Source organism: Dromiciops gliroides, chromosome 2 (assembly GCF_019393635.1).
Source record: "Dromiciops gliroides isolate mDroGli1 chromosome 2, mDroGli1.pri, whole genome shotgun sequence".
Taxonomy (NCBI): Eukaryota; Metazoa; Chordata; class Mammalia; order Microbiotheria; family Microbiotheriidae; genus Dromiciops; species Dromiciops gliroides.
The window spans coordinates 263,469,644-263,494,029 of NC_057862.1; the positions used below are offsets into that span (position 1 = coordinate 263,469,644).

General features: G+C 35.9%; 1 protein-coding gene across 1 annotated transcript in view; it reads right to left on the reverse strand.

The window, feature by feature from the left end:
• The window catches only part of MDGA2 (MAM domain containing glycosylphosphatidylinositol anchor 2), a 707,950-nt gene that overhangs the window by 255,549 nt on the left and 428,015 nt on the right, over positions 1 to 24,386 (reverse strand). The window contains exons 8-9 of the mRNA XM_043986356.1: positions 18,841 to 19,134; positions 18,394 to 18,663 (exon numbers count right to left, since the gene is read on the reverse strand). Of these exons, the coding sequence (XP_043842291.1) occupies positions 18,394 to 18,663; positions 18,841 to 19,134 (564 nt within the window). The remainder of the gene's footprint in view (positions 1 to 18,393; positions 18,664 to 18,840; positions 19,135 to 24,386) is intronic.

Sequence of the window (24,386 nt, forward strand, 5' to 3'; positions counted from 1 at the left end):
TGCTTCTTTCCTGGCTGCCTGGAGTATTTTTCTCCTTTACCTGACAATTCTGGAATTTGACTACAACATTCCTTGGAGTTTTCCTTTTGGGGTCTCTTTCAGGAGGTGTTTGGTGGATTCTTTCAATGATGATTTTATCCTCTGATTCTATAATATCAAGGCAGTTCTTCTTAATAATTCCTGGAATATGGTGTCTAGACTCTTTTTCTGATCATGGCTTTCAGGCAGACCAATGAGTCTCAAATTGTCTCTCCTGGATCTGTTTTCCAGATCAGTTGTCTTTCCAATGAGGTAGTTCACATTTTCTTCTATTTTTTCATTCTTTTGATTCTGCTTGACTAATTCCTGGTGTCTCATGGATTCCTTATCTTCCAACTGTCCAATTTAATTTTTAAGGCATTGTTTTCTTCATTGAGATTATGCACCTTTTTTCCATTTGGCCAGATGAATTTTTTAAGGAATTGTTTTCTGCAAGTCAATCTTTGTGCTTCCTTTTCCAAGATGCTGATTCTTTTTTCATAATTTTCTTGTTTTGTTTTCTTTTCTCTCAATTGATTTTTTTTAAATTTTGTGACACAATTGGGGTTAAGCGACTTGCCTAGGGTCACACATCCAGTAAGTGTTAAGTGTCTGAGGCCAGATTTGAACTCAGGTACTCCTGACTCCAGGGCCGGTGCTCTATCCACTGTGCCATCTGGCTGCCCCTTCAATTGATTTTTAAAATCCTTTTTGAGCTCCTCTCAGAAGGATTTTTGTTCTTGAGACCAATTCATCTTCCCTCTTGAGGCTTCACATGTAGGCAATTTGGGAGTATTGTCCTCATCTGAATTTGTGTTTGCCTCTTCCCTCTCAACACAGAATCTCTCAATGGTGAGCTGAACCTCCCTTTTGCCCAAGTGAGACCGACCTTTCCTGAAGTCTTCTAAATTATTTCTGGTTGGGAGGACTGTGTCCTCTCTGTCTCTTTGCAGGTTCTGTAATTTCAGGATCCATTTAGAGACTTGATTTAATGTTCTTTTTGAAGGAACAGAAGGAGAGCTCATGCGATTTGCAGGCTACTCTCCGCCATCTTAGCTCTCCCTCTTTACTTTATTTTCAAAGTCATTTTTGAATGGTTTAAGAGCAATTCATATTTTTTTCTTAGAATCTTTAATGTAGGAGCTTTGACTTTATCTTCTGAGGTTGTATTTGGATCTTCCTTGTCACCATAGCAACTTTCTAGGGTCAGACTTCTTTTATCTGTTGTTTGCTAATTTCCCCAGCCTATTTCTTGACTTTTAACTATTTGTTAAAGTGGGGCTTTGCTTCCAGGGTGTAATCTCCTTCTCGCCAATTGTTCAAACCCCTTACCCTCTGTGGGTGGAGTTCCAGAAGCAGTTGCTGCTCTTGCTGATTCAGTGGCTCCCAAAGCCTGCTCTTGGTTTGCTAAAGCTAGTTCTGCCCTGACATAGCCTGGGCTAGACTATGCTACACTCTCACCTGGGTGAGACAGACCTTTCCTGCTGACCTTCTTAGCTGTCTTTGGCTGGAAAATTATTTCACCCTGTCCTTTTGTGGGTTCTGCTCCAGGAATTGTCTTATGACATTATTTAAAAGTATTTCACAGGGTTTGGGGAAAGCTCATATGAGTCATTATCTTTCCTCTGCCATCTTGCCTCTTCCTCCTTGATGGTTCATATTCTTTGGCCATTTCTCAATCGGAGATGTACTTGTGTTCTTATAAATTTGACTCAGCTTTCTACATATTTTAGAAATGAGGCCTTTTATCAGAAACATTAACAATAAAATTTTTCCCCAGCTTTCTGCTTTTCTCCTAATCTCCCTTTCATTGGTTTTGTTAGTGCAAAGTCACTTTAATTTAATATATAATAAAAATTATACATTTTAACTTCTATAATTCTATCTCAAGTTTGTTCATAAATTCCTCCCTTCTGTATAGATGACATGTAAATTATTCCATATTATCCCAATTTGATAATGGTATCAGTCTTCATCTCTAAATCATGTTACCATTTTTACCTTATATTGGTATACATTGTAAAATACTAATTTATACTTAGTTTCTGCCATACTTTTCCCAGTTTTCTCAGCAGTTTCTTTTGTCCCAAAAGCTGGGGTCTTTGGGTTTTTCAAATACTAAATTGCTACAGTCATTTACTACTATATCTTGTATAATTAATCCATTCCACTAATCCACCCTTCTCTTTCTTCCAGGAGATTTTTGGTAGTTTTATTGGTATGGCACTGAAAAAAGTAAATTTGGTAGAATTGTTATCTTTATTATATTAGCTCATGCTTCTCATGAGCAATTGATATTTTATCAGTTTAGATCTGACTTTACTTTTATGAAAAGTATTTTGTAATTGTGTTCATATAGTTCCTGAGTTTCTCTTGGCTCCCAAGTATTTTATATTGTCTACAGTTATTTTAAATGAAATTTCCCTTTCTATCTCTTGATGCTGGACTTTGTTGGTAATATATAGAAATGTTGATGACTTATGAAGGTTTATTTTATATCTTGAAACTTTACTAAAGTCGTTAACTATTTCAACTAATTTTTTATTTGATTCTCTAGGATTCTCTAAGTATAGAATCATATCATCTATAAGGAATGATAGTTTTATTTCCTCCTTGCCTATTCTAATACCTTCAATTTCTTTTCTTTTCTTGTTACTATAGAAAACATTTCTAGTATAATATTTCATAATAGTGGTAGTAGTGGACATCCTTGCTTCACCTGTGATCTTAGTAATGATTGGAATGACACCACCTGCTGGAGACTTACTGTAGAAAAGCTCTGCCATGAGGAGAAGGCCTCTGAGGGCAAGTCATGCGGTCAAGGTCCTTAGTGTCAGGAAGTGACGTTTGCTTGTGGGTACTGTCTATCAATGCTACCAGCCAATTAACTTAAGGAGCCTCCCATTTCTGGGAGGAGGACAAGAAGTAGGAAGCAGACGCGGGTGAAGGGGGTTCTGGCTCTTTTTGGTTCCTGACCTCGCCATGGTGGGTCAGATGATAGGGTCTCTTAGAAATAGTTAGATTTTTACCTTCTCTCTGATCCTAATGCTCTTTAATAAATACTTAAACATTTAAATACTCTCGCTAAAGCTTATACTTCATTGGCAACCACTCATTAGGTATTTTAGACAGACTAGCTAGAATTTTAGCCCTTTACATCTTATTGGCAAATTTTCTAATATATGCCATAATGGTTGCCAATGAATGGGTTTTGATAAATAGTACTCATCATTTTATGGAAAATTCTATGTATTTCTATGCTCTCTAATGTTTTAATAGGAATAGTTACTATATCTTATCAAAAGCCTTTTCTTCATCTATTGAGATTATCATATGAATTCTCTTGGTTTTGTTTTGTGATATGGTCAATTATACTCATAGGTTTTTGTTTTTTTTAAAACATAGAACCAGCACTCTATTTCTGGTCTAAATCCTACCTTGTCCTAGAGTATGATACTTATGATATATTGCTATAATCTACTTGCTCATATTTTATTCAAATTTTTTCATGAATATTCATTAGGGAAATTAGTTGATAGTTTTATTCATTTTTACTCTTCCTGGTTTAAGTATTAGCCCTCTATTTATGTCATAAAAGGAATTTAGTTGGACTCTTTGGCCTATTTTTACAAATAGTTTATGTAGTATTGAATAATATAGTATTCTCCAATGTTTGGAAATTTTATTTAGGGTTAGGGTATCTGGTCCTAAAGATTTTTTCTAGGGAGTTCATTTATTATTTGTTCAATTTATTTTTCTAAGATTGGTTAACTTAAGTATTCTATTTCCTATTTTGTTAATCTGATCAATTTATATTTTTGTAAATGTTCATCCATTTCACTTAGATTGTCAGAATAATTGACATGTAATTGGGAAAAATACCTCCTAATAATTGTTTTAATTTTCTTTTCATTGGTGGTAAATTCACCTTTTTTATTTTTGATACTGGTAATTTGGTTTTCTTCTTTTTTTAAATTAAATTAATCAATGGTTTATCTATTTTATTGTCTCATTGTATTATTTAAGCACAGTATGTTAATTCAGTAGACAATAATTCTATGATACATTTATTTATTGAATTATTTGTGTGTCAACATAGTCCCACTGTCTTGTTTTTGTAGTTGAAAAGTAGAGGTCTCAATATCAGGAATGTCAGAATGAGGACATTTTAAGGATATTAGAAGAAAAGTGAAAGGAGTAGCAAAATATATAATAAGGTCACTTATATTAAGCAGGTGGGGCAACTCACAAATTTCTAATCTTGCCTAATAACCAAGGATATATGCCGGAGACAGTAGAAAGTTATTCCAGGGAACTTCAGACTTGACAATCCTCTGAGGATGAGGCATTGGTCAAAGAGGTAGGAGTATTTTGGGGTTTTTTGTGGGGCAATTGGGGTTAAGTGACCTGCCCAGGGTCACATAGCCAGTAAGTGTCAAGTGTCTGAGGACGGATTTAAACTCAGGTACTCCTGAATCCAGGGCTGGTGCTCTATCCACCATGCCACCTAGCTGCCCCAAAGGAGGAATTCCTCCTCAAAGGAGGAATCTCTCTAGAGAGACCAAGAATTCCATTCCACCTATGAGTGATGTAGAGGCACCATTAATGTGGTATACAGGTATATACATACATATATTTTCTCTGCACATGAACCATGTCCCCCATGAAAATATTCTTGGGAGATTTGGGTTCAACAATAAGAATCTTTATGGGACATGAAAAATCCACAGAATCAGAGAAAGTGATGACACTGACAGATAAGTAAAGAGGAATCATTGCAAAAAGAAATAAAGCCGGTTGTTACTTGGAATAAATGTATACAAACCTTAGCTAGGATGTTTGAGGAGAGGCTAATTAAAAGATCCATAAGTTAATTTTGTTTTGAATACTGTGCAGCACAAAGGAGAAGAGTCTAACTTAATCCCTCCTCAGGGGAAAACAACATGTACAGAGACTGATACATGTAGGTCATGTGGATGCAGAGAATGCAGGAAAAAGGTAATTGCATAGATGTACCAAAATTCGGGATGTGACCATTATGCAGCTGATTATGTAGGCACAGATTATGTAGGCACAGAAACCATTTACAAAAATGGCTGAGGTGAAACAAGTACTCCTGAGCTTCAAAGATCAATATAGTCAACAATTGAATATAATCTAATATAAACAATGTGATAACAATCTTAAATGGCCTTTGTGTGAGACATAGAAGCAAAATAGGACAAGAGCCTCACAAGTGCTGAGCTGCAGTCATAGAACCTGAGAAAATCAGGTAAGAGATGAAGCTGTATACACTTCTGATCTCCTTGGCAAGCCAGAGCACCAAAAGAATGGAGGGTATGAAAACCCTGGCATAACAATCCCTCCATCAGGCAATCATCAGATCCACTTTTGTTATAATTGTGGATTAGATGGACATACTTATGTTGGATATACTGGCAAAGAAAAAGCAGCATTGTTCATGAAGAAGTTAAAATCTAATACACCTTTGGGGAACTGGAGTGGGTCTAGGGAAGGAATGGGGCTTAGTCTCCAAGGATAGTCACACTGATCTCATTATCAATTTTTTATGGATATATTCCCCCAAGACTCACAGGATCCTATATAGAGGTATTGGTAAGAAAAATGAAAATGTTGACTGCAATCCATCCTGGAGAGTGAATCTCAAGTTACCATCATTTTCTAATCTTTTTATGACAGATATTTGGGTAAGATAACCTTAAAGCCTATATGGAGCTAAGACTTCATTCATAGTTTAAGTGGAAAAGACTAGCTATACCTGGGATACATCCAGGTAAGAATGAATTTCCCAAGGAACTATTCTGGCTTTGGTATGTCTGGATTAAGTCAAATTAATTTAGTCTTCAAAATTCTAGCAGTAATAAGCTGGGGACTCCAAACCTGCACACTTTGACCATCTATGCAAGCTACATAGAAGCTTTCAAAAGGGTAGAGCCAAGATGTTCCAGTGAACATAACAGAAGCCCCAACTTTTCACTCTCTGAGCTGTATCCTAAGGTATTTAACCTTGAGAAATCCCCAGTACTATAGGAATACTTGAGGTGGGATCTACAGAATCCAACTCACCATTTCCTGACCTAGATATGGGTTCTGAAAGTAAGGCATCTAATAAAGGAAACTGTATTACTTCATGGCAGAACCCAGAGGTTCTTTCTTGACCAAAAGTGCTACAGAGTCATAGGATGCAGATTCAAAATTTCTGATGGTCAGCTTGGAATATTTGCGAGCCCATGTCCAGATATGCATCTATAATGATCCTGATGGTCAATCCATATTAACTATTAGTTCTGGCACAGGAGCAGAGAAATAAGTTAGTGACAAGAAAACAAGGTCAGTAAGTTAAGTAAGTTAAGTTATGATGTTATAGGTAACCCTTAAGATATAGTTGCACATTTCTCTAGGGAATAATACTAAAGAATGACAATGTGAAAAATGCCATAACTGCTTATCTTTACTGCTGTACATGTGAATTTCTGCATGTTTGATACATTTGTTTCTTATTTTGCTGTTATGTTTGTTTGACTATGTTTTGTGTTATGTGTGTATATGATCCTGTTTGTAGTTGTTTTATTTTACAAATAGGCCTATTGATGGTGTTATTGCTCAGCTAGCTAGCTTTGTGTTATTTAGAAGACATAATTATTGATTTTTATTGATTGCTATGGATATACATGTATTTTTGAAATATTCATGTTTTGTCCAGTATATAAATAGGCATTATGTCACTGTAATATTGTTCCAGGTGATGCTGTCTACTGCATGTAAAATTAATGTAATTTTTTTCAATTTCAGTGGGATGCTAGGGAAATCATCCTTGTTATTTTAAAGCACTGATGCTTATGTATATAAACATATTTTGCTGGTTTTGCACTTTGCTCCAGTTGGTCTTTGCAAGGGACAGAAAAGTTTTGACCTGGGGGAGGAATGTAAGCCCAGTACCATTGGTATGGCATCTCCATGGAGATGAATGCCTTGCCCTGTGTGAAAGGTAGGTCAGAGTTGGCAAGAGCAAGAGAGAGGAATGTTTCTTCAGTTCTCTTTAAGCTCTGAGTTGCTTCAGGCTTCTATCTTCAAGAGAAAAGATAGAAGAGGCAAGTTTCTCTTCAAGTTGATGAAGTAAGATTCTGGGAATACATAATAGGAGCTAGCAATCTCTATCATATCCCTATCCTTAGCTCACTGCACTAGAGAATAAGAGGAATTTTGCCTTGCTCCCAATGAGAGTCCTGGATTTCACCCAAGTTGAAGTTCCCCCAAAACAAAACACACATGCACACACATATATATTCTTTTTACACATTTAAATTTTTGTCACTGTTTCCCCAGTACCTACCAAGGTGCCTATCACAGAGAAGGTATTTAATAAATTGCTAAAGTGATTAACTTGATAATGAATTATATTTCTTTTTAAATTTTTTAAATTTTTATTTTTGACAAGGGGTTAAGTGACTTGCCCAGGGTCACACTGCTAGTAAGGTTTCAAGTGTCTGAGGCTGGATTTGAACCCAGGAGCTCCTGAATCCAGGGTCGGTGCTTTATCTACTCTGCACCTAGCTGTCCCCATGAATTATATTTCTGACAAATAATAATCAATCCCCAAATAGTTAGCAAGTGTTGACTATATGTCAAGCACTCTGATAAGTTCTAGAGAAACAAAGATAAGCAAGAACAGACACCAAACTCAATAAGTTTTGTACCATCATTTTGGTAGCTGTGTGAAGAATGGATTGGGTGGGAAGTGTCTTGAGGCAATCTCTTACATCTTATCAGACAAGATATGATGAGGACCTAATCTAGAATTGTGGCAACATAAATGATACACAGTGAGAAATGTTGTGGTGGTAGAAACAATTGGATTTAGTAAAAGATTAACTATGTGGGGTGAAAGAATATTGAATAGAGGATGGCACTGAGGCTGTAACCTTGGTGATAGGGAGCATGGTGGTACTCTTAATAGTAATAGGTAAGTTGGGAAAAGAGGAGTATTTTGGGGAAAACAATGAGTTCTGCTTTGGACATCTTGAGTTTGAGGTGTCTATCAGGTGTCTAGTTCAAAATGTCTAATAAGGTGTTGATGCAGAACTGAGCATAGGAGCAAGACTAGGACTGGATTTTGGAAATCATCTGAATAGATTGGATTACTCAACAAGTTGAGTTGATTTATATCAGTTGAGTTCAATAAGTGAGATAATATAACAGAAGAGAGAAAAATACCCAGTAAGAACCTTGGGAGACTTTCACAGTTAGTGGATACAACATGGAGACTTGAGAAGTGCTCAGATAGGGAGAAGAACAAGAGAGAGGTATCATGTAAAACCCAGAGTAGAGAAAGCATACATGAAAAAGAGTTTTAAACAGTTTCAAATGCTGTAGAGAAGTAATGAAGGATGGAGGATTGAGAAAAAGGCCATTAGATTTGGCAATTAAGAGATAAGCTTTGAAGAGGAGCAGATTCAATCAAATGATGTGAGTGTAAGCCACATTGCAGATAGTTTAGAAAAGAATAACTGCTTATGCATATCCTTTGATCATTTATCAATTGGGAAATTGCTCTTATAATTTGATTCAGTTCCCCACATATCTTAGAAATGAAACTGCTACAAATATTTTTTTTTAGAATTATTTGCTCCTCTTCTAATTTTAGTTTCACATTCATTTTGTTTGTGGAAAAAACTTTAATTTTATGAAATCAAAATTCTCCATTTTACTACCTATGACCCTATTATTTAAAAATCATGAATTCTTTCCCTACCCATAGACAGGCAATTTCTTTCATGCTCCTCTTATTTGCCAATGGTGTCATCCTTTATGTTTAAATCATGTTTCCCATTAGTTTATCTTAGTATATGGTATGTGGTACTGATTTGTACTTGGCTTTTGCCAGACTACTTAAAATTTTCCCAACAGATTTTGTCACATAGCAATTTCCTAGCTTGGTAGCTGGGATCTTTGTGTTTATCAAACAATATATTAGTGTGTTCATTTGCTTCTATATATTGTGTGCCTAATCTATTTCACAAATCAAATTTTCTATTTCTTACCCAGTATGAAATTGTTTTGGTGATTACAGTCATGTAGTATAGTTTGAGAACTTGTCCCTCTAGGCCCAATTTCTTCCTATTTTTTTTTCATTGATTCCCTTGGTATTCTTGATCTTCTGTTTTCCCAGATGCATTTTATTATTATTTTTTCTCTAGCTCTATAAAAAGTAGTCCTCTGGTAGTTTGATTGCTGTGATACTGAGTACATAACTTAGGTGGCATTGTCATTTTTATTATATTGTCTCAGGTACCCATGAACAATTTAATATTTCTCCAACTGTGTAGATCTGTCTTCATTTGTATGAAAATTATTTTGTTCAAAATGTTCATATTGTTCGCAGTATTCATTTAGCTCCTTTATTAGTGTTGGCAGGTATACTCCCAAGTATTTTATGCTGTCTGAAGTTATTTTAAATGGAATTTCTTTTTTCATATCTTCCTTCTACATTTAATTGGTAATATATAGAAATGTTGATTTATGTAGATTAATTTTATATCCTTCAACTTTGCTAAAGTTCTTAAAATGTTTGGTTAGTTTTTTAGTTGATTTTTTTAGGATTCTCTAATTAAACTATCATATTACTTACAAATTGTGTCTTCTGTTTTCTATCTTTCACTGATGTTAACATTTAGAGATAAATTTCCCTCAAAACATTGCTTTGGCTCCCTTCTCCAAATTTTTGGGGGTTTTTTGGCTCATATTTTGATTAAAATTATTGATTATTTCTCTGATTTGTTCTTTGATCCACCCACTCTTTAGTATTCTAATTTAATTTCTAATTAATTTTAATACTTGTTTCAAAGGCCTTTTTGGGAATACAATTTTATTACTTCACGTTTAGTAAAAGATACACAAAATATTTGTTTTTTCTCTATTTCTTAGTGAAGTTTTGTGCTCTAATACACAGTCAATTTTTGCGTAGGTGCTGTGTATACACAGTTGAGGAAATAGGTATTGAAATGATCAATATCAATTCTGTATCGTTTTCTTATTGGTCCATTTACAAGTAATTGATTTATCTTATAATTGCTTTTGTCCTAAAAAAAAAAAATGGTGGCAGCTAGGTGGTGCCGTGGATAAAGTCAGGAGGACCTGAGTTCAATCTGGCCTCAGACACTTGACACTTACCTTTGTGTGACCCTGGGCAAGCCACTTCACCCTAATTGCCTCCCCCCCCCGCCCCCGCAAAAAATATTGCTTTTGTCCTATACTGCTCAAGTTCTTGGTCTCTGAAATTAGTTCAGAAATTCAGCTGGCCTATAATGGTGTTAGTTTAACAACCTAGTTCTACTAATCACTGATCCATTTTGCCTCAAAGAATTTAACTGACCTTGGGGAATTGTGAAGACAAGGAGTTGAGCCTAATATCTAGTATCTTAGGATGTCTGGGTTTTTCTGTCCAAAAGTCCAACCCCTGACATTCAAATAATGAAGCAGTTCTTAGTCTCATGAGAGAAGGGAAATCATTGCTAGCCCCTCATTACCAAACTTCCAAACAATCTTGTTGTTCTTAGCTTTGTAACAAATCACGTTGTCCCCAATTCCATGGTGCCGTCCTACTCTGTTCTGTTCTTCGTTCTGAACTCCCCTTTAAAAAAAGAGCTGTCCTTCTGGCTCGGAGTCTTTGGCATAAATGGATACAATCAATTGGCAGGGTACTATACCCCTATTGATAATAAAATCTGACTCAGAGAATTGATTTCAATCATGACAGTATACCCCATTCCCATCCATACTTTTCAGAGTTCTATAATATCTTACTTTTCTAATCCTATTCCAGGTCTTTGGCTCTTTTCTTATTTATTGTTGTTTTGATTAGTATACATCTAGGTCTCAGAGGAATAAATTAAGCTTTCCTCCCGTATGCTATGATACTTTTTCTATTTATTTCTTCCTATAACTGATTTGACTTTACAAATTCAGATTCCATACCATTTGGTTCATATATGTTAGTATTTCTATTAATTCATTATCTATGGTATTTTTTATGGAAAAGTTCCCTGCTCATCATCTTTTTAAATTAGGTTGTTGTTTTCTTTTGACTTTGTCTGAGATCCTGTTTGCGACCACTTCTTTTAACCTCATGTAAAAGACAATAGGTTCTGTCCCAGACCCCTTATTATAATTCTCTGTGCATCCTTCTGTTTCAGGTGTTTCTTGTAGACAATATATTGTTAGATTCTGGTTCTAATCCAGGTAGGTGGCACAGTAGATAGAGCACCAGGCCTGGAGTCAGGAAAACTTGACTTCAAATCTAGCTTAAGACACTTCCTATTGTAGACTTTGGGAAAGTCATTTTACATGGTTTGCCTTGGTTCCCTCATCTATAAAATGAGGTGGAGAAGGAGAAGGAAATAGCAAAGCACTCCAGGATTTCTGCCAAGAAAATCGCAAATGGAGTCAAAAAGAGTCAGACATGACTAAAATGACTAAACAACAAAATCTAATTCTAGTATCTTCTGTTTTATATATAAATCCATTCCACTCACATTCACAATTATAAATACTAACTGTATATTTCCCTCTGTCCTATTTATTTATACTTTTTCCTTTTTTCACCTACCTCTTTTTTCAGTCTGTTTTGCTTCTAATGCCTCTCTTAATCTACCTTCTCTCTTATTCCCCCCTCCCAATCCCTTAATCCCTTACACTCCTATTTCCTTATTGGTTAGAATGTATCTTTGTACCAAACTCTGTGTTTGGTTCTTCTTCTCACTTCTCCCAGTGTATTCATCTTCCCTATTCTTTGTAGTTTTCTTTTGAGATCGTCAAAATATATTAGGACCAATCCTAGGCTTTCTGTCTAATTAGACTCCCTCTCGGACTCCTGATGATTATTTAGGTCTGAGAGACTACACACACACACACACACACACACACACACACACACACACACATATATACATATATATAATTTTTCCATACAATAATTTATTTTTCACCATTTAGTCTCTTATCATTGCACATTCATGTTTACTTTTTTATGTTTCTTTTGATTTCTATGTTTATTTGTATATTAGATTTTCTACTCAGTTCTGGTCTTTTCAATCAGGATTGATTGGAATTCCTTTCTTTCATTAAAGGTCCATTCCCAACCCCCCATTAATATGATTATACACAGTATTGTTTGGTATTTTATTCTTAATTCTAAGGTTAGATACTTTGCCTTCAGTTTCATTTCTCTCTATTTTATAGTGGAGACTGATAAATCTTGTCTCATACTGACTATGGATCCTTTGTATTTGAATTCAGATTATTTAATTATTTATTTGGTTGTTTGTATTATTTTTTCCTTGACCTGTCAGGTCTGATTTCTTGTCTATCATATTTCTAGAAGTTTCCTTTTGGCAGTCACTTTCATAAAGTGACCAATACCAAGGTGTGTTCTTTCAATTTCTAATTTAATTTCTTCTCTTTCAACTTCTAAGATAACTGAACAGTTCTCATTTATGCTATCTTTTTTTTTTTTTTTTTTTTTAGTGAGGCAATTGGGGTTAGTGACTTGCCCAGGGTCCACACAGCTAGTAAGTGTTAAGTGTCTGAGGCCGGATTTGAACTCAGGTACTCCTGAATCCAGGGCCAGTGCTCTATACCACTGCGCCACCTAGCTGCCCCCTCATTATGCTATCTTAAACTATGATATGTAGGCTTTTTTTTTGTTCATGGCTTTCATGCTAATGATTTTTATATTATCTCCTTTTGATCAGTTTTCTAGGGTCAAATATTTTTCCTGCACATTTTTTTCTATTTTTAAAAAAGTTGGGGTTTTTTAACTTTTTAAAAAATTTTCTTGGTGTCATTATGGAATGATTAGCTTTGTTTGACCAATCTAATTTTCAAGCAGTTATTTTTTTAATAAAGTCTTATACCTCTTTTCCCAAGCTATTAACTCCATATATTTCCTTCTTAGCTCCTACCTCTTTTCTCTTTTTTTTCTGCAACTGTTTTCATTTGGTTTTTAAAATAATTTTAAGCACATTTTTAAATTCTTAATTCATTTATTCTATGAATTCTTATTGGATGTGTTCTAAGTGGCATTTTCTTTGAGACTTGGCTAAAGATGCGACTTATTTCTTTTTTTGTGTCTTGAGCTTTCATCTTGCTATAATAGTTCTTTATAATGGTATTATTTTTTGTTTCTTCCAGCCTACTTCTTGACTTTACACAGTTATGGTAATGCTAGGGTATGCAGACTTCTGTGGAGTCCTCATTCAGACTGGGTGTCTGACAAACTTTTAAGTATTTACAAAGTAATGGTGATCCAGGGCATGGTCTATTTACTTCCATTAGTCTGAGCTCTGCAAATTTCTAACTGCAGTTTAAGTCGTATTAATTTGTCCTTAGTTGGGAAGTTCAGTAGTCTGTGCAGGAGTTTGATGAGGTTCTCTCTGAACCCTCGGAGAAGCTGGCAGGTTCAGAATGACTGAACTATTAGCTCCCCTTTGGATTAAGATATCTCCTTGATATTTCTTGCAGGCTTGCATACATTGGGCTACAGAGTAGAACTGACTCATTGCTTTGCTTGTGGGACGAAAGTGACACACTACATTTTTTCCCAGAGCTTATGTTCCTTGCTCAGTGTACAGGTAACTAATGTTCATGACTATACCTTTTGATCCTTGATCTATGACCTTGAACTGGGTAGTGCATGACAGAGCTTTCAGATAGTACTCATGCTACACTTAGCACTAGTTCATGTATCCCCTGATTTTCTTTCTACCCTGATACTTCCTGCCTCTTTTAGTCTCTGGTGATGGAATGTGCTGCTTCCTAAACAGATACTGTCCACTAGGTCTAGAGACATTTCTGTCTCCCTAAAGTCATCTTGGGTTGGACAAATTAGGTTTCCTGATTTCCTCTTTGCTTCCCTGATCAAGAATTCCATCTCGTGATTTCTCTCGAGCTTTGTGGAGATTTAGGTTGGGGGGCTTTGATTGGTTGTTGTCTTTTGTGCTTGAAGAAGAACCAAAATGACATCACTATCATGTGGTCAAGGTACAGTGTGTCCAACTGTAGCTATTTCTTTTTGTTTTTTGGGTTTTGTTTGTTTGTTTGTTTGCAGGGCAATGGGGGTTAAATGACTTGTCCAGGGTCACACAGCCAGTAAGTGTCAAGTGTCTGAGGCTGGATTTGAACTCAGGTACTACTGAATCCAGGGTGGGTGCTTTATCCACTGCACCACCTAGCTGCCCCACAACTGTAGCTATTTGGACAAAAACGGCCTTGGAAATTCTACCACAGATTAGGCACAAATAGTTCATATAAACATTTGGTGTGGAGATGGCTCTAAATTTGTTTATCTCATGTTTATTTTGAGCTACTACATTTCTGCTTTGCTCACAGAGCATAGCACAGTCTTTGATGTGAGCATGTCATGCCTGTGCCAGTGTCTCCCATGTGTCACAATTGATTCCAAAGTTCTTCAGAGAGACTTGAAAGAGTCCTTGTAGTCTTTGTGTGAGTCCTACCCAATGGGGGTATTTCAAAACATCAAGGAAGGAGCCAGTAGATATGAAAATGTATGATTACAGCAAGAATGAGAATCTGTGAGTCACTAAACATGTATTGGAACTAAGTACTGTGGATATAAAGAAAGACAAAAGACAGTCCCTGATCTCAAGGATCTCACAATCTACAAGGAGAGACAACATGCAAACACCTATGTACAAAGAAATTAAATACAGCATACCCTGATGATAATCAAAGGGAAGGCACTATTAGGGAGGATTGAGAAGGGTTCAGAATGTGGGATTTTAGCTGGCACTTGAAGGAAACCAGGGAAGCCAAGAGACAGAGAGATAAAGCGAGCATTCTAGGTGAGGACAGTCAGTGAAAATACTTGAAGCCAGGAAAGGTGGAGTCTTGAAACAATAGCAAGGAGATCAGTGTCCCTGCATTGTGGAAACAGGGCTTGTGGGTGGTAGTATAATGTGTAAGGAGACTGGAGGCTAAACAAAGGACTTTGAATGCCAAATGAAGGATTTTACATTTGTGTCTAGAAGTGTTAGGGAGCCACTGTAGTTGAATGAGTAAGGGAGTAAAATGGTCAGAACTGTACTTTAGAAAGATGACTTTGGGAGCCAAATAGAGGACAGGATAGAGTAGAGAGAGACTTGTGGCAGGGAGATCAAGACACATGCCATAACAATAGTCCATGAATGAGCTGATAAAAAAAAACCCACACAAAGGTGGTGTTAGTGTTAGAGGAAAGAAAGGGGTATATGGAAGAGATATTACAAAGGTAAAAATCAACACACCTTGGCAAAAGATTGGATATGGGGGTGGGCTATAGCAGTTGACTATGACATCTAGATTCTGAGCCTGGGTGGGGGAAGTAGGGAGGAAAATAGTACTCTCAACAGTAATAGAGAAGTTAAGAAGAGGAGAGAGCTTGGGTGGAAAGATAATGAGTTCAGTTTTGTAAAGGTTGAATTTAAGATTTTTACACAATATCCACTTCAAGATGTATAGCACATGGAGCAGCTAGGTGGCACAGTGGATAATGCAGTGATCCTGGATTCAGGAGAACCTGAGTAAATCCGGCCTCAGATACTTACTTGACACCTACTAGCTTTGTGACCCTGGCAAGTCACTTAATCCTCTTGCCCCCCCCCCCCCCCCAAGATGTAAAGCACACATTTGAAAATGTAGGACTAGAGGTGTGGTAAAATATGAAAGTTTTAACAGTCGGTTAGGATAACTGAAAGACGCCAGTTTTTTCAAGGACCACCCTTTTGGGGAGGAGATGAAACAGTCCGCCTGCTGCGCATGTCAGACTGCCTGCCGGGTACAGTCCGCCTGCTGCGCATGTCAGACTGCCTGCCGGGGTTTTTTGACTTCCGGGGTGGAGAGAAGGAGAGTAGGCCTTTTTGGCCTGCTTGGCGGGACTCCTGGCGGCGCGGCACAGACGGTCTCCCTCACTCCAAAGGTGGCCTTTTTGGTTTGGTGAGTTTTTATAAGAAATATAGACTAAGCCTAGATTTAAGACGATTTCTACTGTATTTTCTACTTTCCTATCCTTCTAATCAACAACACCTTATATACAATAAAGCCTATCTAGAAAAACCAGAAGCTTCTTCCATTTACTAGTCTGGGAGATAATTAAGGGAAAAGTTAAGTAGGGGAGATTATATGATCTAATATCCAATTTTAAATTTCACAGAGGTTAGCAGAGAGGTTAGGGCTGGAAAAGACTAGATTTGAGAATCATCAAGATAGAAATGATAATTCAATCCATGAGAGCAGATGATTGCACCTAGTGGAATACTGAAGAGAGAGAAAGAAAATCCAGGATAGGGCTCTAGGTGATACCCATAATAATGATGACTTGGACAAAGATCTCACAAATGAGATTGAGAAGGAGCAGTTACAGTTAAGAACAAAACCAGGAGAGAGAGAGAATCAAGGAGAAGAGGGGGTTTGATGGCATCAAAGACGTGAAGAGTACCATGAAGAATGGGGATTGAGAAAAGGTCACTGGACTTAACAAATGAGAATATCATTAGTAACTTTGGAAATAGTCATCTTTGCCAGTCTGATGGGTTGTAATTTTTTCTAATTAGTAGTAATTTGGAGCATTTTTTTAGCATAGCTATAGATAGTTTGGGTCTATTTCCTTGGGAACTCTTCATATGCTTATACCGTTGGATAATGGATCTATTCTTTAAATGTTGAATCAGTTCCTAATAAATATGAATCAGATCATTTTGGAAATGACACATTTATCAAATACTTTTTCTAGTTGTTTCCCTTTTAATCCTTAGATTTATTAGATGTGTACTGTGTAAAAAACTTGTAAAATTTTATGTAGTCTAAATTATTCATTTTATCTTTTGTGCTGCTCTCCATTCCTGTTCAGGTCATGAACTTTTCTCCTTGTTTATGTATTTTTTTTCTGGGGCAATGAGGGTTAAGTGACTTGTCCAGGGTCACACAGCTAGTAAGTGTCAAATGTCTGAGGCCGGATTGGAACTCAGGTCTTCCTGAATCCAGGATCATTGCTTTATCCACTGCGCCACCTAGCTGCCCCGGTTTATGTATCTAATAGGTATTTTCCATGGTTCTCTATTATGTTATGATGTATCTTTCTATATATAGGTTTTGTACCCATTTAGAATTTTAAAGTTTATGATCTAAATCTAATTTCTTTCATACAGTTATTCATTTTTCCCAGCAGTTTTTAATCAAATAATGAGCCATTATCCTAGTACCTGGGGTCTTTGTATTTTTTAATATTAGACCTTAAGAGATATATTTGCTTTTGTATGTTGTTATGTACTCAACTGCAATTAAGGAATGACTAAATAAGACGTGGTATGTGAATATGCTGTAAGAAATTAGGAAATAGATGATTTCTAAAAATATGGAATGACATGAATTTATGCAATTCCTATCTCACAGTAGGAGGTAAAGAAAATAATAATAGTAATAGTAATAAGAGCTAACATTTATATAGCATTTACTATGTGTCAGGCATTATGCTAAATCCTTTAGAGTTATTTCATTTGATCCTCACAACAACCCTAAGAGGTCGGTGCTATTATCACATTTTAAAGATGAAGCAAGTGAGGCAAGCAGAAGTTAAGCAACTTGCCCAGGTTGTCACAGATAGTAAGTATCTGAAGCCAGGTTTGAACTCAGGTTTCCTGACTCCAGGCCCAAGGCTCTATGAACTATGTCATTAATTAAAAAATAATAGATGTGGGGTATTTTACTAAATGTGGAATGTTTTATGAACTTTCAGATGAGGTATTTGTATCATTAGTTTTATTTAATCGCTTTGCTTTGTTAAAGAAAACTTCTAATAGAAAAGGATATTTGTAAAAATTAAAAGAAATATAGTAAAACTATTAAAAATGAAATGCTAGGATATAAAACTTCATTATTTTATTTCAACTTTATGAGGTCATCATAGTAAATCAATGGTAAATTAAGTATCTGTAGGATTTTTTAAAATCTACTTACTATTTTAAGAAGGTTTTATTCTTAAATAATTTAACATTTTCTCAAATGAATTTGTATTTTACCTCAAATAAAATGAATGCCATTAATATTCTTTGCTTTATTACTGAAAGACTAAAAATAAATAAGCTCTGTTTACCAGCCTTTTTGGAAATTGAAATTTTTTTACCCTTACTCTTGAACCAGCTTCATCTTACAAGTAAATAATTAGAAGCTGTGGCAAAAGAAAGGAATATTATTTTGTTTCATGGATTTTCATAAATGTTTTCATTTTCATCTTGTCATGAAATGAAATATCCTATGTACTGTTTATTTGTTTTTAATTCACTGAAAATATCTTTGAATTCCTACCTGTAACAAGATAGCTGCATCTCCCAGCTCCAGCTTCATTTATAATGTTACAATTGTAAATCCCATAGTTTTCATTGGATAGATCCTTCAGTGTGTACTCTGTATACTCTTGCGAATCAAACTGACCCATCCGTAATAACTTATTGCCCAAGCGCCACTCATAGGTCAGCACCCGGATAGGATAGGCTCTCAACACTCTGCAACTCATTGTGACACTTCGATCCTGTCCTTGCCTTATCTCCAGGAATGCTGGTTCCACAGCAGGGGGATCTGTAGAAAACAGATATTTAAAAGAAGATATGACATTGTTTATAACAAGCAAGTTACAAGTGAAAAAACTGTATTGAAATCCAAATTGCTAACCCAGTAGACAAAATAATTTTCATTAACTTAATGGGTTGCTTTTTTCTTCCCCTAAGAGAAATCACAGAAAAGGAATTCACTTACACTGTACAATGAGCTGTACCAATGCTTCCCTTGGTGTCACATTAAATCCATTGTACTGGCTAGTCTGACATCTGTACATTCCTGACATTTCCCTAGATACATTCACAATTCTCAGTGTTCCGTCATAACTTTCCATCTGCATTGACCCATCTGGCATGGCAACTTCTTTGTCTGCTCTAGTCCAAAGAATAATGGGTTTAGGTTTTCCAGTCACTTGGCATTGTAGTTCTATAGTATCCCCTTCTCTGGTGACCAAAGGTGATTTTTCTTGTGGAACAGTCAGATTGGGTGGAACTTGATAGAGGAAAAAGAAAAAAGGGTTATAGGTTACTATTAATTGGTAAAGTACATTAAAATATAGAAAAGTCTAAGGAAAATCAACTGCACATTAAAGTATAACACACTCCTATGCAACAAATTTTAGGCAACATAAAAAAAATTATCAAACACCCTCTATTAGAAATAAAAATAATCCCTTAATGGAATTCAGAAATATTTTGATGTAACACTACCTAATGGGAAAAAAACAATTATCAATCAATCATCACAATAAATCAATCAATCACCAAGTTAGGAATGACATTACCAACACAACAATTATCTTCTTAGGAGAGTATAGTACTATGTATTTTTATCAGATGATCCTATGATAAATTGGGCAAATATAAGTAGAAAGGGGTCAAAAATGTATCAGTGTTGGGGAAAATTAGGGAAAGCTTTTATTTGTTTTTGTTGTAAAGACCTTTAATCTAAAGATAAAAAATGTTAAAATAGTTGAAAAGTGAGAGCGTACTGAAAAATTTAGACAAGACTGCTCAAGTTTCTGCTAGTATACCATTTTTCTAGTAGGAGTAATATATAAATAATAACAAGGCAGATAGATGATGATAATATCAATTTCTGTTTGAGTTTTATTTATGTAATCATGGTACCATCAGTCAACATTTTAAACTTTATATATGACATATTTTTTTAAGAAAAACCATTTTTTATATTGTCTGCAAATATTTTTTGTTCTGTAAATATCTTTTTGCATTCTTAAATGTGATTTTATTAAAGTCAGGGGTCTGGGTAGAATATGAATTATAGTACATAATAATATACTATGTATACTATGTAGTATGTGACTATATAAAAGAAAAAGATATATGATATATATATTATGTGATATATTAATACAGATACTATTTTTAACATACAATGCATGTCTTAGTTAATGGGTGCAGTCCTTATTAATATGTACAGAATGCTTGGATAATATAGTCCCTAATTGGACTTTGGAGTATGCTAAGATATTCTGAGCCATCGCCACTTGTCTTGACTTTTGTCTTGCCACTATACTCTGATAACTCTGGAGGTGAGAGTGAGGCTAATGACTGCACAGTTCTGCCTCACATAAATCCAATTAATACAAAAGTCAAGACCATCATTGGCTTTATTTGAAACAATGCTACACGATTATATAGTCATTTAAAGGCTTTTATTGTTGTTTGTTCTTCATTTTTGGAGAGGACCAATGACATCACAGAGTGATGTCTTGCCTTGTGTGAATGGGTACAATATAGGACAGTGGTAAAGAATATGCTATGAATGGATGAGGTTCAATCTTCAGCATCTCCAAGACTATGTTCTGGGCTATTAGCAATTTGAAAAAGAGTCATTTGAAAAGGAGCCGTTTTATTGACTAGGTTGCTAGAATGGAGAAACATTTAAAAAGGTAATAGACAATAAGAACTCTTCCTTTGGTATTACTTCTTCCTATTTAATGGTGTTCCAGTGAGAGAATACTCTAAGGAGAGGGCTTTGGGCCTTTTCCCATTCTATGTCAATGTATGGCTTATGAATATGGGCCTTATTCTTTGCCTTGGTGTCTGCTCTTTGATTTTATGTGAGAGAGAGCCACAAGGAAGTCTGGGAGTAGAGACCATGCCTGAGTTTTCAGCCAACTGATCTAGTTTTGAGATTTGTGGTAGCTGAGAAAAGGGCTTATTTAATAGCAATGCCACGTTTGGATATGAACTTAGTTTGATCAATACTATATAGAAATGACATTAAGATAGATATTGGGGCAGCTAGGTGGCACAGTGGATAGAGCACCGGCCCTGGAGTCAGGAATACCTGAGTTCAAATCCGGCCTCAGACACTTAACACTTACTAGCTGTGTGGCCCTGGGCAAGTCACTTAACCCCAATTGCCTCACTAAAATTAAAAAAAAAAAAGATAGATATCAATCTCTCCAGAGAGTTATAGAGCAGAGAGCATCCCCAAAGCATTGGGAGGGAAAGTTGTACTTTTCAGTATTTTTGAATTAAATATCCCTTTAAGATAAAATCTAATATAAATTGGCTAAATAAACTAGGTCACCTATTACTGGCAGATAACAAGGCAGATAATAAACTAGAATGCTTCTGATCATTTCAGGGGTACCTCTAGAACCTTGATGGGGAGATGTATACTGGATCAGCCACCCAATTATCAGTACTCTAGCCTCATTCTCATTTGAGCAAGACTATTTCCCCATTAGGGCTATATGAAACTGTATGCTTCTGTATGAAATTTCATATCATGCTCTTTGCTGTTAAATAAAAGTCCAATGACCATCTTTAGGAAGAGGGATCATTATGCCTAGCATCTCTTTTCCACAATTCCCATATTCTAATTAAAAATGGAAAAAAAGAAGGGGACTTCTTGTAACAAATAAGAATGATTAAACAAAATTAATCCATAGTAGTAATATTAAAAATGTATGTTCCCTGTGTCCATCACATCTCTCTCAGTAACATATTACAGAGTAAAATATTGCATTGTTCAGAATTTTTGTCTTTCAAAGTTATTTTCTTTACAATTATTTTTGCTATTCATAAATAAATAATTCTGATTCTGCTCACTTCAAGCTGTCAGTTTCATACTTCTCCATAGTCATCTCTTTTGTCATTAACAGTGCAATAATATTACAGTATTTTTATATACCACAAATTACTCAACTATCTCCTAGTTTTCTAAGAAGTAATCTAAGGTACACCTTAGATTCTTGTTATTTGCTTTTCTTTATTCCAAAGCCCTCTTTTTAATCTCTCTTTTAGAATTATCTTGTGACTAACTAATCCCTCATTATATTTTCCTCATAACTCCATTCCCTCCCTATCTATCTCTGCTTGTTTCTCTCAAACTTGATATATTCCTGTACCAAATACTTTGGGCATATTGATGTGCATGTGTATGCAACCTTCCTTTATCTGCTTCAGATGGGTGAGGTTCATCTGATGTCCCACTCTCACATCCCTTCATTCATGTTTGTATACTTTTCTCATGAAAACAATATATGAAAACATGTTCCACCTCTTCTTCTTAGTTTCTTAGCAATAAATTCCTCTTATGCTTTTATGGACCTTCAAACTAGGCATATAGCTTTTGAAAATGTCTTGCTTAGATAAACTTTCAAGATTTGAAAAAGGTCATTGCAATGGCATTAATTACTTATTCTGCCTTTATTCAAGGTAGTGACAAATTCTAAGAGTCAGCCTTGTTTTACCTCAGCAACCTACAAAAGGATCTTGAATTCCCTCATATGTGCCTGAATGCTAGTCAGTTTTGGAGATACAACTCTGAAAGCCTCCAGGGTGACACATTAGGGCTGGATAATGAAGGCTGAGTGATAAAAGATTCCACCAGAGCTTGCCCCAGGCTGCTCACAATACCAGAAGTTCCAAATTCACAAAGTGATCTCTAAGCAAAGCAGGCATATTAGACTTAAACTTGGCTCTTTAGTATACCTGGAAGACAGTGAGTTTTCACTAATTATATTAGTCTTCGATTCAATCTTTGTTCTGAAATGTTACAGAGGGAATAATAATTTTTTCTTCCAATTTCTTGGACTCTGGCCTCTCCTTTCTGAATAATCAGAACAGGAAGGTCTTTTAAAATTGCAAAGATAGGCAGAATCCTCTAATAATTTTATAAAATGGCATTTCCCTGTTAAATTGTAATCCTATTGGTGATTAAGTCAATTTTGAAAGAGAAAGCATTTAATTAAACTGCCCTCCAAACAACTTTAAAATAATACCTCAAAACAAATTCTGGACTGAGAGAGCCAAAAAAAAGGTCAGTGATGCATTCTTCTAGCCCAAGACAACTTAGGATGTCAGAAAGAGTGGCAATGGAGTGGAAGATGCTCTAAAGGGCCACATGAATGAAAAACAGTGGTGTAACTAAGTGGTGGTGAGAAGAAAAGCAGTAGCTTTGAGAATTCTCAAGCCAGAGATGGTAAAGGGATCCAGCAACTTGTCAGAAAAGAGATTGTAGGAGATCCCTGTGATACTACTGGACAAGTACCAGATCCTGCTTGAGGACTCCATTGCCTATACATACTTCTAAGTCATAGTTCAATGGTGGAGAAGATCAGTTGTCCATCAAGAGGAAGTGGAAGCCCTGAGAGTCATTACTGCTTTTGGTTAAAATAGATGAGGGACACTGAGGAACAATATCATTTCTGGTACCAAAGGATAAGAGACTTTGAGGAACAGCCCCATTTCTAGTCCCCAAGGGATGATGGGAATTGTAGGAGCAATATAGATTGCAGTTCCAAGGGATCCTCATCCTTCTTGGGATAAGGACCAGACTGCAGACCAGTATATCAATGATCCAGTTATAAAGCACACCACCTTGAAGCACTGAAAGCTTCTCCATTAGTTATAAAGAACTAGCTCTGAAATCAACCATGTGAAAAAAGCTTGAAGATCGAGACAACATATCTCTTTTTCTACTTGGACAATTTTGCTTTTTAAATTGTTATTTTCTTTGGTATTGTTTTATGCCACATTTACCATGCTGTTTACTTTCTTTTCATAATTTTCTCATACCTCTCATTTCTTTTCCCAGTTTTTCATCTATCTCTGTTGTTTCCATTTAAAAATCCTCTTTGAGCTTTTTACAGGAATTCTTTTGGACTTGTACCCAATTCATATTTTTCTTTGAGGGTTTGCTGGTAGCTTTTTTGGGGTTTTGTTTTTTTTTTTTTTGGACATGGTTGTCTTCTGGGTTCATGTCTTGATCATCTTTGTCACCACAGTAATTTGTTTATCTTCAGGTTCTTTTTTGATTTGTTCATTTTTCCAGTCCATTTCTTACTTTTAACTCTGCGTTAAAGTTGAGCTCTACTTCTGTGTGAAAGGACCACTGACTGAAGCTTTGACCCTTTTTTGCTCCTGTTTTCAGAGATTGTATATATGTTTTGGGTGCTTATAAGGTCATATGATCTAAGGAGAAGTGTGGTCACTGCCTTCCTGCCCCTGGGGCTGTGACCAAATCTTCCACTCTTCTGTAGCCATAATTCCTAGTGCTTCCTTATGTGTTTCAATTGAGAAAAGGGTCCTTACTCCCCTTCCTCTTGATCCTGGAACCAGGACCAGGATCCTTGCTCCCCTATAGCTGCAAGTGTTATTGTGCCTTATGGCCCTGGTATTTCAAGCCAGAACTATGTATAGATAATGCAACATGGTCCTAAACCTAATGCAAGTGAAGGTTATCCTACAATATCCTTCTGAGCA